This window comes from Tribolium madens, unplaced genomic scaffold (genome assembly GCF_015345945.1).
Source record: "Tribolium madens isolate multiple individuals breed KSU strain unplaced genomic scaffold, Tmad_KSU_1.1 Scaffold_96;HRSCAF=242;Tcas5.2_LG5, whole genome shotgun sequence".
Lineage (NCBI taxonomy): Eukaryota > Metazoa > Arthropoda > Insecta > Coleoptera > Tenebrionidae > Tribolium > Tribolium madens.
In genome coordinates this window covers 8,424,970-8,442,579 of record NW_025401068.1, presented here as the reverse complement: position 1 = coordinate 8,442,579, position 17,610 = coordinate 8,424,970, and the positions used below count along the sequence as shown (strand labels likewise).

Here is a 17,610-nt window from a genome sequence, read left to right as displayed (position 1 = left end):
TAAACATGATTGTTAAAAGCAGAACTTAAAAGATTAAATATGAGACAAAAACTCAACTTATTATGTAGTGGGAGTTGAAAGCAGAAGAAATGTTGGTCATCAAGTTTGTAAAAAAAGCTTCAAGTCTCTCTTACAATAAGTATAAAATTACTCATAACTTATAACAATTAATTAAATTAACATAAATAATAATTTATATTGTGTGAAAAATAACTATTTTTGCATTTTTATTATACTTGTAAACATAATTTTACCATTTTATTTAATTTTATTTTAATTCAATTAGGTCTTACACAAAATTGTTTACAGAGTTTTTTTGATTACAAATGGAAAATAATTATACAAGTACTTTTTATTTCCATAACACTGGTAGAAAATCTGATAGCAGGTGTAAAACAATTCTGATAAATTTARCCTTTGTATCAATGCTAAATTTGACCATGATGGGCTTTTCCGGTGGGTCTCTCATTGTTATGCAATCCTATTTTTGGTTGATTTTGTTTTTAAATTAAATGTGATATCTACCATCGCTGGAAATCATTCTATAGGAACGATTATATCAGAGCAGAATTTTTCGCGACTTCTTATTCAGGTCGGCTCAAATGTTACACGCGCTTAATGAATGCCACCCATTGCACTAATGGTATTTATCACCATAATTGACAAAAGTACAAATGTACCATTAATTATTTTTTCTACACAATAAATTACATTAAAAACTTGCTGGTTGATCTTGCCACAACTATAAATAGATTCCAAACAGGTCAAATCATTATCATAAAAAATTCTCTCTTGCAGTATTCTGTTTGGGATGGTAATATCAATTAAGAGGTGCGAGCGCGAAGCAATGGTATACAAAAAAGTGCGTCTTTGAGTGCAGTATCTACCAAATCTCTGAGTGGTGTGTGTGTTTTAATTCATTGTCGATATGCCGCTCAGGTAAGTGTTCTAATTCTTTTSMTTTTTAAATGTTTGAAAGTGACACCGTTTTAAACTAGATYTAAAATAATTCTCCGTTTTATTTTACGAGTATTAATAACGAAACATTTTAGGCAGGACTCTTGGTGGAAGCGCAAAACTAAGCTGGAAAGAAAATTAATTGTTGTAGCTTTAGGGTCTTTGCTATTAGCCTCATTCTTATTAGTTTCGTTGATTTGCCACACAATTCGTAAGTATGTCATTGCATAAGTATTTTTAATACAAGTTTTTTCATATGTGACCCTTGAGCTGCCACAACTCTTCGGACAATTTTCCTAATCAATATAAATGTCATCCAAATCAATCATTTTTGACAGAACTATTAATTACGTTCTCGTAAATAATTTTTTTGATGCATTCCGGCATTAAATGAATTTTGTTTCATTTCTAAATGTATTGTTCATTATCACTATTTTAAAAAAAATTGCAGACTCTACATTCCTTGGATCTGATGATATTTGTCTAACTCGAGAATGTGTTCAAACCGCAGGAGAAGTCTTTCGAAACATGGACGAAAGTGTTAATCCTTGTGATGATTTCTATAGATTTGCATGTGGAAATTACATCAAACATTCATTAATATCAAACGATAAAACCTTTGCCAACACTTTTACTGTAATCAATGATTTACTTCAAGAACAAATAAAAATAGCACTAGAAGAGAAAAGTTGTAGTCGCGAACCTAAACCCTTCCAAACTGTCAAAAAGTATTACAGGGCGTGCAAAAATAAAAGTAAGTAGATTCAAAACTATGAAATATAAACTAGTGAAACGTCTCATAGTTTTCTTATTTTAAAATCTTCAGGTTTGGCTGAAAAATATGGATTAGACATTGCCAAAAAGCTTCTTGCTGACATCGGTGGTTGGCCCGTACTCAACGAYAATTGGGATGAATTTTCATTTAACTGGATATCAAATTTAAGATCTTTAAGAGAAACAGGATTATCTGTTAATTGTTTTTTGGATGTTTCAGTTGGACTTGATTTTAAACGTTCAACTCGCAGGCTGATCCAGGTTTTATTTTTGTCATAAATGAAACAATTTGATTCAATTTTTTCAGATTGATCAACCAGGTTTGGGTTTGAGTAGAGAATATTTAGTTAAGGGCGTCAATGATAAGATAGTCAAGGCTTATTATGAATATATGGTAGACATAGCTCAAATGTTTGGTGCTGACAGGAAGAAAGCACGCCAGGAACTTCTAGAAACGCTAAAATTCGAAATTAGACTAGCTAATGTAAAAAAAAACTTTTCTTCTTTCAGATCCCTAAAACTTTTAATTTTAGTTTTCACTTTCTCAAGAAGATAGACGAAATATAAGTAGCTTGTATAATTTACTGACGATTCAAGAATTGGAAATTAAGTATAAAAACATACCGTGGTTGGACCTTATTAATATTATTATGCCTACAAACGTTCAAGTTAACAAAAGTCAACCAGTACTAGTAGGAGTTCCTTATTTTTTAGGAGCTTTTGAGAAACTCATCTGTGAGACGCCGAAACGGTATKCTGACACTTTTTCAAAAAAAWTTATTACGAAATTTTTGCAGAGTTCAAGCTAATTACGTTATGTGGCGAGTAGTCAAGGACTTGATTTCGTATTTGAATCAAGAAGTACGAGATCGTGAATTAATTTTTAAACATGCTATCAATGGAATACAGGAGAGTCCTCCTAGATGGAAAGAGTGTATAGACGAGACGACAAGTTTGTAAGTTGACATAATGTAATCCAACTTTAACCAAAGAGAATTTGCGTAGATTACCAATTGTGATAGGAGCTATGTATGTCAGGAAATATTTTCATGTTGATGCCAAAACAAGTGCTCTCGAAATGGTGAAGTATATTAAAGAACAGTTTAAGGATATTTTGCAGTCAATCGATTGGATGGATGCTGAGACACGAAAAAGTGCTTTAGATAAAGCTAACACTATAGTAGATCATATTGCTTATCCAGATGAGTTACTTAATGATCGTAAAATTAGCCAATTATATGACGGGGTAATTTAAAAAAAATGGGAAAATGTCTTATAACTTTTGATTTTAGTTAGAAGTTGACGAAACTCAATTTTTGTATTCTGCTTTAAATATTAGCAAATTTGCAATGGATTACACTATGAGTCGACTTATAGAGCCAGTAAATAAGACAGATTGGAGGGAACACGGTTTTCCGGCTCAAGTTAACGCTTTTTACCACCCACTGGAAAACAGCATCAGTATAACAAGTGTTGTATGTTTTCCCAAAAATTTGTAATTTTTTTTAGCTTTTCCTGCCGGTATTCTTCAAGGAGTGTTTTTTCACAAAGACCGGCCAAGATATATGAATTTCGGCGCTGTCGGCTCGGTCATAGGTCACGAAATAACTCACGGTTTTGACGACACTGGTCGCCAGTTTGACAAAAACGGAAATCTAGTAAATTGGTGGAAAGAAGAAACCAAGACAAAATTTCTYGAGAAAGCCCAATGCATCATTAAACAATATAACAACTACACAGTTCCTGAAGTTAAAATGAAGGTATTATGTAATTAAAAAAAAACTGTTAAAAGAGAGGTATTGTAGTTGAATGGCGTAAGAACACAAGGTGAAAATATCGCCGACAACGGCGGGGTCAAGCAAGCGTATTTGGCCTACAAGAAGTGGCAGAGAAGCAATCCCCCCGAACCGAAATTGCCCGGCTTGAAGTATGACCCGAGACAATTATTCTGGGTGTCTGCTGCCCAAATTTGGTGTTCGAAACACCGRCCTGAAGCCATAGCCTTGCAAGTTACTGTAGATGCACATTCACCTGCCGAGTTTCGTGTTTTGGGACCGTTTAGCAATTCGGAATTTTTCGCCAAAGATTTTAACTGTCCGAAAGGTAGCAAGATGAACCCTGAGCATAAGTGCTCAGTGTGGTGAATAATTCGAAATTGTATTTCCAATAAAGTTTTAGTTTTATGATCTAGTTTTTGTATACACTTTTACGTTTTCAATAAAATTTCTATTGAATTACAAAGATGTTTAAATTTACATTTTGAAGAGTGTAAAAACAAACAATTATTACTTATTTGCTTCTCATTTTTTATCATATACATTACTTGTGTAATAAATTATTACTTAACAACATCGTCCTTTTAATGCTTCTTTTCCTTTTCTTTCATTTCCTGTTTTTTCATGTAATATATGTACAAATGTACAAAAACATAAACCTATTTATTATTTTTAACCAGAAATTTAACGTTCAACGACCGAAATAATAATAAATTTAATTTATTTTTAACTAGCAAAATAAATTCAAATAAGAATGAAAATAACTTATATCCTGAAACAGAAGACAAATAAATATGTTCATAAATCATAGATATATGACGCAAACTTTGACGTTGTAGTTGAATCCAACAATGTATTCACAAAGTCTTTATTGTGGAAATAAAGATTTAAAGCACGGCTGTTTTCATTACGATTATAATTAGAATTAAATAATTACTTAAATGTACTAATATAAATAAATATTGATATTTATTTATTTATGACCTTGAGGTCATTACTACATCCATTTAAATTGTTCTTCATTCCAATCAGGGCTTTCAATTACAGACTACCCTCTCAATTAATGTATTAATTGTTTGAATTTAGCAAGTGAGGCTGTCACAATTTTGACTGTATCCAAGTTTGGTATAATATTTTTAAAATTTTAAATATTTGTGAACGTGATAAGTTTTTCAAGTAAACTTTGCAGCAGTTTTTCTATTTGAACTCTGAAATTTTACTGACGTATTAAAATAGTAATGTTTTTGTAAACCGTCCTCTACGATAGATGACACGGACCTACGCTCTTTAGAAATATCTATATGTTTTATCCAATTCCTACAGACGAATTTGTAAAAGTCCTTGCTAGGATTGAGACAACAATTGAGACAATTTTTATTAGCATAAACGTTATGAGGATTCTGCTTGCACTCTATTTATTTCTATTGTCTATAATAACTCTTTTGATTCATAAATACATAATTCTATTTTACCGACATCTGAATAAACGCAAGCTAAATGTAATGCACGTTTTAGTGACACTGTGTTAATCTGGAATTATAGTTTCAGTTTCAAGCACGTTTGCCCCGAATTTGTAGTTTTTTTGTTGTCAACTCAACTTTTACTCGTACATTCACTTTTGCATAAAAAAATATTCTAGGCATTAGTTCAGTTTTATTAACAATAATATTTTTTTACCAAACATAGCACTTGTGTTTTGGGTTCATTTTAGAATTGTCATCACACTTGAAGTCCTCTATAAAATATTTAGAATTCATTAAAGGGACGTTAACTCTGTAACGACTTGGTGCGTGAATTTCTTGTAATATTGTTAATTTTAAGATTTCTTTTTTTTCCACTCTACACCACGTGTTGCCTACAGAAATCCAAAACATTTGTTGGGGAGTGAATGGTAAACCGGGAAGTACAGATTCAGGACCATTTTTTTTAATCCATTCTTTATATGCCAAATACGCAAGTTTTATTCCAGCATTATCAGCGATATTTTCTCCTTGCGTGTGCCCACCATTTAACTAAAAATTTTATCAAATAAAGACACTAATAATAAAATTGTAACAATTTACATTTAAGCCAACTTCTGGTTCTGTTATGTTCCCATATTGGTCGATAATACATCGTGCTTTAGAATCAAAAGCTTCTTTGGTTTCTGGTTTCCACCAGTTGACAAGATTGCCTTCTTTGTTATATTGTCTACCAACATCGTCAAAACCGTGCGTTATTTCGTGACCTACGATATGGCCAATAGCTCCATAATTCATATATTTTGGTCTAGTCTCATTAAAGAAGACGTTTCGTAAGATACCCGCCAAAAATTCTGAAAAATTTTCTTACAAAAAAATTAAATTTGGATTTTTTTACCTATGCTGTTTTCACTAGTGTCGTAAAAAGCTTGAACTAAAGCAACATAAGCGTGATTACGCCAGTCTTTTTTATCTAAAAATTTATCCAACTCTTGATAGTCAATTTCAGCACTGAACAAAGATATGTTAAGTCTACATCCCAGATAATCGGAAGGATCTAAAGTAAGCTAAAAACCAAAAAGCTAAAAACTTTCTTACATATTTTCTAATTATTACTTACGTTTTTGTAATAGATTTCCAATTTTTGCTCATCCAACAACTCATCCGGATAAGCCATATGAAGATGTATAGCTTCGGCTTTGGCCAATGCATGTTTTTTAGTCGCATCGTCCATCCAATCTACGGTTTTTAGTGTTTTAACGAACTCATCTCTAATGTTATTAACTATTTCAGCCACTTCTTTTTTGGCCTTTTCATTGAAAAAGTTTTTAACAAAAAGTACTCCACTGGCTACGTACAACCTGTAATCAATTATTCTCAAGGCGAAAGTAGCATCCTGTAGGTTGTTTATAAACATAAACAATTCAGTGGTGTTAAAGGTCAAATGACTAGTATGCATCTTCATACGTAAAATWTAAAAATAAGTTTTACCTAATGCATAGCTGAGTGCATTCTTTGATTCTCGGGGGACGCTTATCGAGGCCAAACGCAACTTTATAAACTTCCAGTTCTAAATTTCTCAGCTCGTCATTTAGATATGTTACATACTCCTGAATTTTCGACCAAAACATGTAATTAGCCAAAGTCCTACAATTCTAGATTTATTAAATTAATCAAAAATATTTGAACCAAGTACCTTTTTGACGTATTTCTTAAAATATCTTGCAGTTTTTCATAATATGAAGGTATTTTAACCACTACTATACTATTGGGCGTCATTTTCTGATACGGATTTAACATTGTGTTAATATACTCCAACCACGGTATATAACCGTATCGACTTCCTAATTCGCTAATAGTCATTGGATTATTTTCCAGTGATTGGTTGTGGCGCTCCTCTGCAGGTACTGTAATCTTTAAAAGTGTTTAAAATAAAATTCACTAAAAAATTAGTTTACCTTAGTTAAGGTAACAATTAATTCTGCTACTTCTCTCATTTCTTCTGTTGCAGCTTTCTCATCAGCACCAAAAACCATAGCTACTTTTTTCATATAATTGTAAAAAGCTTGAAAAASCGTTTCATTAAATCCATTTCTTTTGATTTTGTCTAACTTGACATCAATTTGGTCTAACTGAGGTGAAATAAATGTAAAAAAGGCTCWATGAGATCAAAAGGACTTACAAACAGTGCGTATCTGGACGAATTCGAGATATCTGCCCCGATAACAAAGTTGAGAAACATATCAGGAGTCATTCCCATCTTCATGAATTTGTAACTTGTTGCTATCCAGTCGAATTCATTTTCATTCCAATCCCCGCCTTCAGTTACAGGCCACCCTCCTAATTGTTTCATTAGATGTTTAAATTTAATCAATGAATTTGCCTCAATTTCGTCTGTATCCATGCAAGCTTGATATAGTGTTTTAACAAGAATAATAGGCTTAATATCCGTTGATGTGATCGGTTTTTTCAGTATACTTTGCATCAGTTCTTCAACTTCATCCCTGGAATTTTATGGCCGTATTAAAATCGCAACGTTCGCTTAAAATCATACTCCACGATACTAAAGGACGATATCATCGCCTTGTCTTCAGGAATGACTGTATTTTTTATGAAATTCCCACAGGCAAAGTTGTAGAAGTCCTCGCAAGGGTTGACGTTTAAATCGACCTTTTCCAACACTTGGGCCGCTGTTTTAACACAGTCAGGGGTGAGACATATGTCATGAGAGCCATACTTGCAGCCTAAAATTTAAGAGGGACGCTCGTAAAACGTTGGTACATGAGCAATTTTATTTCACCTTCGTTTGAGTGAACTACCGCAAAATTTACAGCAAGTACTATTATTATTAGCATGATTAACATTGCGATGACTACGAGAAGCGTCTTCTCGGTTCGCGAACGTCTTCGCCACCATGGTGGATTTCTGAAATATTTGCAATAAAAAAAATTGTTGCTGTGGAATTTCTTACTGGATTTTTAAAGTCGTCTCAGTCATTTTGGAGCACGTCTAACAGGTTTGTATACATCTCGTGTTTGTAACTTGTTTACTGTCAATTCAACTTTTAAATTCATTCTCATGCGAGATGATCTAACGATTTGTTTTGCGGTTGGGGGAAAACAACGCTTTTAATACGTATTGGAGAGGTTCGTATCAAGAAGGTATGTCTGGTTTTAGCAGGTGAATCAATGGATAAACACCGAAACGATTTTATTTCAACAAACCTGCTTGACTAGTGAAATGTCTGCAACCTTTTATTTATTAATTAGTTTATAAACAAAACTAGTTAATAGTAATAAAGTATTAATTTAATTCTTTAAAATTTATTATTCAGTTTAAAACAAAATAATTATAATATTCAAAACCATAACAGTAGATGTGCTACCTGAGATTTTTCATATTTTGACCCAGAATTATTGCCAATGACACAAATAAACATGTTATAGATTCGGCAGATTTTGCACTACTTATTCTTTTTGTTTTAAAAAACATCTGTGAATTCATGATTTGAGAGAATAAAAGCCTAAAAAATGGTTCTATTGGTGAAGAAATGTATTTAATTGACTGGTCTGCCTGCCAGCCGGATTAGAATCCATTGCAAAATCTTTGCTTTGATAAAGATTTTGCAATGGATTAAGATTTTTACCAAAATTGACATTTATCTTTTGGATTCATTGGCGACCCAACCGGACAATTAAAATGTTTGGCAAAATACTCTGAATCTATAAGCGGTACATTGACCCTATAACGATTCGGTGAATGGTCACTTGTAACACCATACATTATTTCTTTTTGTTTTGCAATTTTACACCAAACAGTCGCAAGAGAAATCTAAAACATTTGTTCTGGTGTGTATGTTAGTCCTGGCAATGCTTTCTCCAAGTGATGCTCATAAACCCATTTTTTGTATGCTAAATATGCTACTTCAACAGCTCCATTATCAGCTATACTTTCACTTAGAGTTAAGTTGCCGTCTAACTGCAAAGAAACAATTAAACCAAGTCACACACCCGTTAATCAGAGTAACATCACATTTAAATTTATTTCTGGAATTTTGATATTGCTAAATTGATCAACAAGACATTGAGATTTTGCTTTGTAAGCTGATTGTGTTTTAGGTTGCCACCAGTTTCCCAAATTTCCATCTTTATCGTAATTTCGACCTGTGTCATCGAAACCATGACTGATTTCATGACCTATAATGTATCCCATAGCACCATAATTGACGTACTTAAGAAATTAAAAACTGAAAATTATTTAAAGAAACTCAAAGAAATTGCTCACAGTTCTAATTCTGAGTTTTGCTCAAAAAGTGAACGAGAAGGTAGATTCATTTTCTCGTCGGAACTAATTCAGTGATTTTGACAAGAAAAACGAACAAAGAGTGACAAGAGGTGACAGGACTACGTGAATCTCAAAAATCAATTATTAAAATGTACATTTTTTTTCGATATTTGGTTAAAAGTAAAATAAGATTTATATTTAAAATTTTTTATTGTGACACAAACGATATAAAATTTATTAAGAGTATTTTCATATAGATAATATAATGCTAAACAATCCATACACAATTTAACAACAACAATTTATAAGTTTACACCGAATATGATCAACAGTATTCAAGCTTACATAATAAAAATTGAAAATGAGTGACTAGAAAAATGCTGTTTTCTTGAACAATTTAGTCAAATAAATGCGAAAAATAAAGTTTTGGCAAATTGACTGGAGAATCCACCTCCTAATACTGTTTTTCTTTATTCAAAAATACATTTACCAAACATGGCATTTCCGTTTTGGATTCATCGGCGATCCAACCGGACAATTAAAATCTTTAGCAAAGTACTCTGAATTCATAAGCGGCACATTAACTCTATAATAACTCGGCGAATGGGCCCGGTCCATAACACTAATTTTTAATTCTTCCCTCCTCTCCACATCACACCAAGTATTCCCAGCAGAAATCCAAAACATTTGCTCGGGTGTGTATGGTAGTCCCGGCAATGCTTTTTCCGAGTGATGTTTATGAGCCCATTTCTTGTATGCTAAATATGCTTGTTTAATGCCCCCATTATCAGCTATATTCTCGCCTTGAGTGTTGATGCCGTTCAACTGCAAAGAGAAAATGAAACAAAGTTTACACCCTACTTTATCCTCTTACGTTTAAATTTATATCGGGAACGGTGATATTGCTGTATTGGTCAATAATACACTGAGCTTTCGCTTCGAAAGCCGATTGCGTCTTAGGTTGCCACCAATCGACCAAATTTCCATCTTTATCATATTGTCGACCCGAGTCATCGAAACCGTGAGTGATTTCGTGACCGATTATATACCCTATGGCGCCATAATTCATGTATTGCGGGCGGTTGTTGTCGAAGAAGACGCCCTGCAAAATACTCGCAGGAAATTCTACGCCAATTAGTGTCGGGTTTGTGGATGGCCGGAGGGTAACCCTATTTCGAAATTGCAAAGAACTGAGGCAAAACTTTAGTTTATGTGCAGTAAACATAAACAATCACTGCTGCAGCAGGACTAGCTATTTTGTAAATATTTTATCTACGAATGTTAAATAAGTAATAACGTTTTTATAGGCGTATCCATACACATTTGTAACGAATATTAAGTCAGTGTTTTAAGAAATATAGACATTTTTTGAAAAACTGTAAGACTTGTTTCATCCTATACATAAAAGAATTGGTTCCAAAAAATCTTATGTACATTCTACATTCACTTTTATTTTCATTGTGTGTTTAGCCAATGTATTAGTAATAGATTTTTCAATTTTTCTTAAATTTTAAGGTACTATTTATAAAATATAAAATTTATATTTTGATATGTAATGTAATTTTAAAATTAACTTTTAAGAAATAACATTCTTACATATTTTAGTTAACAAAGTTTATAGAAAATATGTTTTAGTAATAATTTTATAATTTTTGCAAAAAAATGAAGAAGCCGCTTTTGGTTTCGGAATAGATTTACCCCCCTCGCCCATCGTACCTATATTATTTCCATTTTGGTCATAAAATGCATTAGTCACCACCGCGAAGGAATGTTCTCTCCAATCCTTTTTATTTACTCGTTCATTCAACTTCGCATAAGAAATTCTCCAGGAATGGAGAGTTACGTTTTGCATCGATTCTAAATACTTCAAATGATTAACGGTCAACTGAAAATCAATTTTGTTTAATAAATCATAAAATTTAATTAGTCTAACATTTTGGTAGTAGTTGTCGATTATTGTATTGTTCAGTAATTCATCAGGATATGCTATGTGTGCTTCCATTACTTTTGCCTTTTCTATGGCATGTTTTCGGGTGACTTCATCCATCCAAACCACTTTTTTCAAAATATCCATGAACTGGTCCTGAATATTGTTTATTATTTCGACCATGGTCTTTTTAGCTTCTTCTTTGAAAAAGTGGCGGACGTAAAGGGCACTACTGGCGACGTGAAGACGGCTAAGAAGAAATAACAAAAATAGCACTCCTATAAAACGGAGGGCTTGTTACCTTTTAACTTTTTGAACACATTCTTTCCATCTAGGCTCACGCTCTGTTCTTCCAGACACAGCTTTAACAAAATCCATCTGTAAGGCCCTTAGGTCATCGCTCATGTACTGGATAAGACCTTTAATTCCTTTCCAAAATATAAAATTTGCCATGGTCCTAAAATTTTATTCACACAAATTGAAAATGTCTAGAGTGTTTTTTTACTGTTTTGGTGTGCTTCTAATAATTTTTTCAAGTTCTTTAAAGTACTGGGGAAGTGTTACTGTAATGTTATCATCGTACGTCATAGTTTTAACTGGGTCTAACATTGTGTTTATGTACTGCAACCACGGAACGTAAGGAAATTCTTTCTCCAAGTCTTTAATCGAGTATTTATTGTCCTCAAGGGAAGAATTGCGTCTTTTCTCTGACGGTACTGTAATCTTAAGAAAATATTTTGTAATTGTTTAATTTTTTTTTGACTCACTCGTGTAATAGCAATATCTAAATCGATAACATCTCGCATGTGTCTCTTAGCTCTTTCTTCTTCAGCCCCAAACGCTATTGCTATTTTCGACATGTATACATGATATGCTTGAACAATACTCTCATTGTAGCCTCGTCTCATCAATTTATCAAATGAGACAATAAATGGTTGGTCCAGCTAATAACAGTTTTTCATTTTTTCATTTTTAAAAATCATTTATTAAAAAACTGACCAGAAGTGTATATTTGGTGGAATCCTTTTCTTCCGGGAGGACATTAAACTCGAAAAAAATATCATACTCCATCCCCATTTTCATGAACTCGTATATCGTGGCCGTCCAATCAAACGTCCTCTCGTTCCACTTGAACCCTTCAACCACCGGCCATCCACCAATACCCTTAATGGTCTTTTTAACATTTTCCAATGCATGAGCCGCGATTTCCGTAGTGTTGATGCAAGCTTGGTAAATAGATTTAACGAGAACAAAAGCTCGAGCGTCCGTGTCTTGGATGGGTTTCTCTAGCAGTGTTCGCATTTGCTCATCTACCATATCGCTGAAATCCCACGTATTAAACCGTAAATTATTCAAAAACTCGGCCAAACCCGCACCTTACAATGGAGAATGATGATATACTGGTCTTGTATTGAGGAAGGACCGTATTTTTTATGAAATTCCCGCATGCAAACTTGTAAAAGTCCTGACAGGGGTTGATATTTAAATCTACTTTTTCGAGGACTTTGGCTGCAGTTTGGACACAATCAGGGGTGAAACATACTTGAGAATCAATTTTTGCTGGAAATRTACGTTAAGGGTTTAGACGACAGCCGATTTGATTGCTACCTGATAACTTCACGGCTAGGATGATTATTATGATGACTACAAGGATGGCAAGGAGCAGTAAGAGCCATTTTTCCATGCGAGTGCGTCTTTTCCACCATGACGAGTGCCTGCAATCACGTTAWTTAGTGCAAACTCTGATTTAACAATATGTAGGAAGCTTAAATTACTTGAATTAAGATTGATGCTCCTTTAAATATCATTCTTAAAATTAATGTTTTTAAAACGTTTCCACCTCACTAGCTCGTAATAAGTTAAAATGTTTACAATTTTAACTGATTTGAATTACAAAATGGCTTAAAAATAAAATCTAACGCTTATTATGGGTCAAGATGCTATTAAAATTATTTATTGAAGTGTAAAATGGCTTTATATTGTGATTTATCTAAACAGGCAATAAATCTGCTTATTTGCACAATAGTTCAATGGTTTGCGTCATAAGGGCAATTTATGATGCTGTATAGGCGGCAATATAAGCGCTACCTCGCTTTTTATGACAGGATTTTCTAATTAAATACTGTACATTCATATTGCTAATCACGCTCTGAATGTTTGTTTGTTTACATTTTAAATGACATCGGCTTATTTAGTTTTAATTAATGATTTAATTTGAACCTGAGTGATCAATGATATAATTGGGCGTGAAGAGTTGATGGAAATATTACATGATACAGCTTGTTATGTGCTGAATTAATAACTGAGTATTTTCTATTTTTGTTCCAGCTTTTGTAAGAGTTTCTAAAAAGTTACAGATTGATGTGTAGAGTAAAAAAGTAAAAAACAAAAACTGGCGGATTTACGTTTTTAATTAATTTTTGCAAAAAATCATAAAAAATATTTGTCATCTATCTATTAAAACCACTATCAAAAATACTCATGTAAACTATCAGTGTTACGTCTAAAAATTTGTAATAGTTTGAAATCAAAATAATATGTATTTTTGAGAAAAATTTTGCATTATTCCAAAAACTTATTGAATATTCCGATGAATACAGTTTAATTATTATTATTACTTTTTGGAGTTTTTTAAAAATGATGTTTATTGTTTTCTTTACTGTTGTATAGTTTTATAAACATATTTWAGAAAATAGTAAAATACCCATTGGTTTTATGTAAATGTTTTTGTTACAAATTTTGTATTTCTAATTTAAAACCTGTTGCTTCTAAAGTTTGATAACAAACTGTGAATAACATTTTCAATTATTTCTGACAAGCTTCAATTATCTTTGAGTAAATTTGACTTATATTGCAATTTAAAAACTCAGGTTTGCTTTATACAGTAAAACAAATAACGGTGCAATACTAAAAAAATCTAAATGAAAGGTCTTAACGCAATCTATATGTGGCCAAAGTTGGAAATAATCGTCGTGCGTTTTTTACCTATTAATTTAAAAATGATATAAGATACGACCTTGTCACCAGTTAAAAGGTTCAGACATTTAAATAAGAAGTTAAATAACTGTTTAAATTAATTTAAAAATGACATACTTTCAATCCTTTGCCATTGAAATTTGTGGCCTTAAGCAGACGTTTTAGTCAAAAATGTTAATGAAACAAGTAATAATGTAAAACCGGTTGATATATCGATGAAACAATAATTAAAGTATAATCGTAATTTATTGGTAAAATGAAAACAATTTTCGCAATTAATTGTCAATTTATTTAGAGTAAAATCAGTTTCGATATATTTTGCTAAACTGTGTGTTCGCTTGCGACAAAATGTGCCATAAATATGTCAACATTTATTTACAACTTTGTAAAATATGGATAATATTTTTACAGYGCATAAAACTTACTTTGCTTTTGAGTTTTGTTCATTTATCATTGTTCGCTATCAGCACCACTTAATTGTAACATTTGCAAAATTCTGTTCTGTAGCCACTGACACACTTGGTACTTGTACACGGAATGGCTATAGAATGAATCAATTTAACTCAATCCCACTCCAAGCCATGTGTATAATTTTGTATATATTCTCTACAACTCTTAAAAATACTCATCACTCTAAATAAACGATTTGCCACCATTTATGTGATTTGTTTGAGAAAAATGTTTTTGCGTGTGAGGTAGTTGTTACTCTGATGCGGTAATAATAGTGGAKTTGCAATAAAATTWGCATAGTATGTATCTAGGTCTATACAATTACAGAGCTCGTGTTAGTCGAATATTATTATAGGAACATAGCATAGAATCTGCCATTTTAAACCACACAAACTGCATTAATTTCGCCCGTGACAGTACCAAGGATACTCTTTTATTAACTTCACTTGTGTAAATATATTATGGTTTTAATTAACTTACCTTAATTTGCTCCAAATTCAACAATAGTTGCTTTCAATTAAAAATAATTAATCTTACTTGGGTTGAGAGAAAAAAGTTATAAAAATGCTATATGTCATGTTGATTATCTTTCAAGGAAAATAAAGTTGTACATACGTAAAAAACGCTGAAATATTATTACACAGACATTTCTGCTTTATTTCACTCGAAGATACTCGTAACACACTTACGGTTGCTTTTCTTTGCGCGGCTAAAATAAATGATATTAAACAAAACAAAATTCTACGAGAGATTCAATTTTCTAATTGGGAGGAACGCTTTACCACCTACATTTTTTGATAAATTTAATGTAGCCCTGTGATAAAAAGTACATTTTTAGACGCTCTGAGTGGGCTTTTCCTGATCAAACTTCTTGAACAGTTTTGCATTTTTTAATTTAAGTTTTAAATTAAGGCTTTTACTTGTAATAATTATTATGGAAGGAATTATAATTAGACCAGAGGTTGCTAGTTGGGATAATTTGAAGGATAAACAAAGTTAATATTATTTTCTCAAATAAATTAAAAACTTAAAAAGGTAATAAAAGGCTAGTCTATATTTATGCAGCCATTAAAAAATTTGTGTTGCAAAATACAAATTAATGTACAATTTATAAAATATATACTTACATGACTACCCAGTTTAAAGCCTATTGAATGAACTATAACTAAATACCGATATACAAAGCCTGGCCTTATTTTACTGCAAGTTCCACTCTTTGACTCTTACGAAACATTTGCGGTTTTACCTTTTTCTAGTAAATAAATATAATGAATATTTAAAATTGTGTTCAGCTTGACTAAATATCTTATTTTAGGAAAAATGATTCAAGTGTGTTTTTTTACATTTTGTATTTTATTTATTAGACAAAATAAATAGTTAAGTTTCCCAAAATTTRGTTATCACTGATAAAAGTTTCTAAATACCATTTTTGCTCAACTTACGTCATTTTCAGAGTAAGTCTATGTTTACTAACATAATAAATCTGCTAGTAATTTAATAAAATAAAATGTCTTTATAAATAATCAATAAATTGATCAATRGTTATTTTATAAGGTTTATGTTTGTAAACAGCTAATCTAATTAATGGGGAGTTGCTACAGCTCACAACATATTAAAGTAGACAAACTTTCCACACATTCGGTTTATGGGTCAAAAAAACGTCACCGAAAATTAAATTAGAGTGTTTTATACGCCTGTAATATGAAAGAAAATTACACGTAGTTTTCAAATAAATTAGTTTAGTAATTTATTATTGCTGTGACTTTGTATGTTTGTAAATACATGAATATGTAATTTGTGGCACAATTATAGTTGTTGTCTAATAATGCAAAATGGTTTGAAAAATTAACTTTAAATGCAGGTGTATACATAGTAAATGCATTTTTATTACTTGCTAATAATTATTTCATTTTTCAGCTTTAATTTTTCATTAGATTTCCGCCTCATAACGGTAAATAAACAAATTTATGTTATGAAAAGGAAATACGTTAATTAATTAAAACGATACAAAAGTAACCAACAATGAAACACACACGTAAGCATATAAAAATTTGTATAGATATGAGATATTTTGTTTGTCTCATTTTATCATTTTTAATTAAACCTAACATATTTTATATTATTTCAACTACAATAAAATTGGGTTTAATAACTTCCTTTAGTATTAAAAATTTACTCAAAATCTTCGTGTTGAAATAAACTGCTAAAATTGTTATACTTATCGCGGCAATCTGTTAAACCAACAGAACAAGCAATTTATTTCACTGTGGTGACTTAGCCATTATAATTAAAAAGTGCTTTCACATTTATTTATGAGATTAATATCAATGATTTGTAACGCGCTAATAAATCAAGCGTAAACTCAATATCAAGTTTACTATTTTCAAACTCTGATAATTCACCAATATTTTATTATTTTTTTTCACTGAAATAACTCGTGGAAATTTTGGCCAAACAAACTTTAGAAAAACAGTAGCTCGAAACTTTGAGGACTTTGAATTATGGGCCATAAATTTGAATGCCGGTCCACTACGTTTGCTCCAGTTAAACCGAGTGGTAATAAGTAGATGAAGAAATGATAGATACATTTTCTTTGGGAAGTTAATTGAGAAAATGACAGTAGGGAGTGTCTGACCTCTGCATAATAAAACTACATTCAATGTATTATTTATAAATGAAGACATGACGAGTAATGGAAGAAATACCGATGCGTTCGCGATAAGTAAACAGAATTAATAGGAAAAAGAAAAGTCTTAACGTGTATTGCACAAGTTTTATTACCTGATATMACAAAACTCGTGTAAACATCTATTCCAAAAAGTATATTGTGAACATATAAACATTTTCTATATAAATAAAAAAAATTAAATAGCTTTATTGTTAATTCAGAATAAGTTGCCTTTCTTCTTAAACTTCTTCTCCGACTGTTCTAGATTATTCAGCGCGCAGCTGAAATACCTCAGCATAATATAGCTGACGTGTTTTAAATAATTTACCTACCCCTCGA

The 17,610-nt window shown here is 31.7% G+C and overlaps 3 protein-coding genes and 1 long non-coding RNA gene across 5 annotated transcripts; 1 reads left to right on the top strand and 3 right to left on the bottom strand.

Annotated features, from left to right (window-relative positions):
* Positions 1–670: 670 nt before the first annotated feature.
* LOC123013304 (neprilysin-2-like) lies at positions 671–3,914 on the top strand. Its single transcript, XM_044411744.1, has 11 exons — positions 671–939; positions 1,053–1,168; positions 1,409–1,711; positions 1,784–1,992; positions 2,039–2,215; positions 2,265–2,482; positions 2,529–2,687; positions 2,737–2,977; positions 3,024–3,192; positions 3,241–3,491; positions 3,537–3,914. Exons 1-11 carry the CDS (start codon positions 929–931, stop codon positions 3,873–3,875), a joined length of 2,193 nt encoding a protein of 730 aa, XP_044267679.1. The 5' UTR covers positions 671–928; the 3' UTR covers positions 3,876–3,914.
* Positions 3,915–5,142: 1,228 nt separating this feature from the next.
* LOC123013303 (neprilysin-2-like) lies at positions 5,143–8,135 on the bottom strand. The gene is made up of 11 exons (XM_044411743.1): positions 7,938–8,135; positions 7,767–7,891; positions 7,521–7,710; positions 7,149–7,470; positions 6,925–7,098; positions 6,663–6,880; positions 6,458–6,613; positions 6,087–6,327; positions 5,865–6,033; positions 5,570–5,820; positions 5,143–5,518 (listed from the first exon to the last, which is right to left on the bottom strand). The coding sequence occupies exons 1-11, from the start codon at positions 7,961–7,963 to the stop codon at positions 5,180–5,182; spliced, it is 2,211 nt and encodes a 736-aa protein (XP_044267678.1). The 5' UTR covers positions 7,964–8,135; the 3' UTR covers positions 5,143–5,179.
* Positions 8,136–8,269: 134 nt separating this feature from the next.
* Positions 8,270–9,366, bottom strand: LOC123013283. Its single transcript, XR_006413260.1, has 3 exons — positions 9,251–9,366; positions 8,999–9,196; positions 8,270–8,944 (listed from the first exon to the last, which is right to left on the bottom strand). It is a non-coding gene; the product is annotated as an uncharacterized LOC123013283 (long non-coding RNA).
* Positions 9,367–9,459: 93 nt separating this feature from the next.
* Positions 9,460–15,749, bottom strand: LOC123012752 (neprilysin-2-like). Of its 2 annotated transcripts, none has more exons than XM_044410860.1 (11): positions 15,731–15,749; positions 12,786–12,892; positions 12,554–12,737; positions 12,177–12,498; positions 11,945–12,121; positions 11,683–11,900; positions 11,479–11,634; positions 11,184–11,427; positions 10,967–11,135; positions 10,125–10,375; positions 9,460–10,075 (listed from the first exon to the last, which is right to left on the bottom strand). In XM_044410860.1, coding segments are annotated over exons 1-11 (2,169 nt in total). In that variant the 5' UTR covers positions 15,733–15,749; the 3' UTR covers positions 9,460–9,736. The 2 variants fall into 2 exon arrangements, with proteins under 2 accessions (XP_044266795.1, XP_044266794.1); XM_044410859.1 differs by lacking the exon at positions 15,731–15,749 and adding an exon at positions 14,579–14,712.
* Between the last annotated feature and the right edge of the window lie 1,861 nt (positions 15,750–17,610).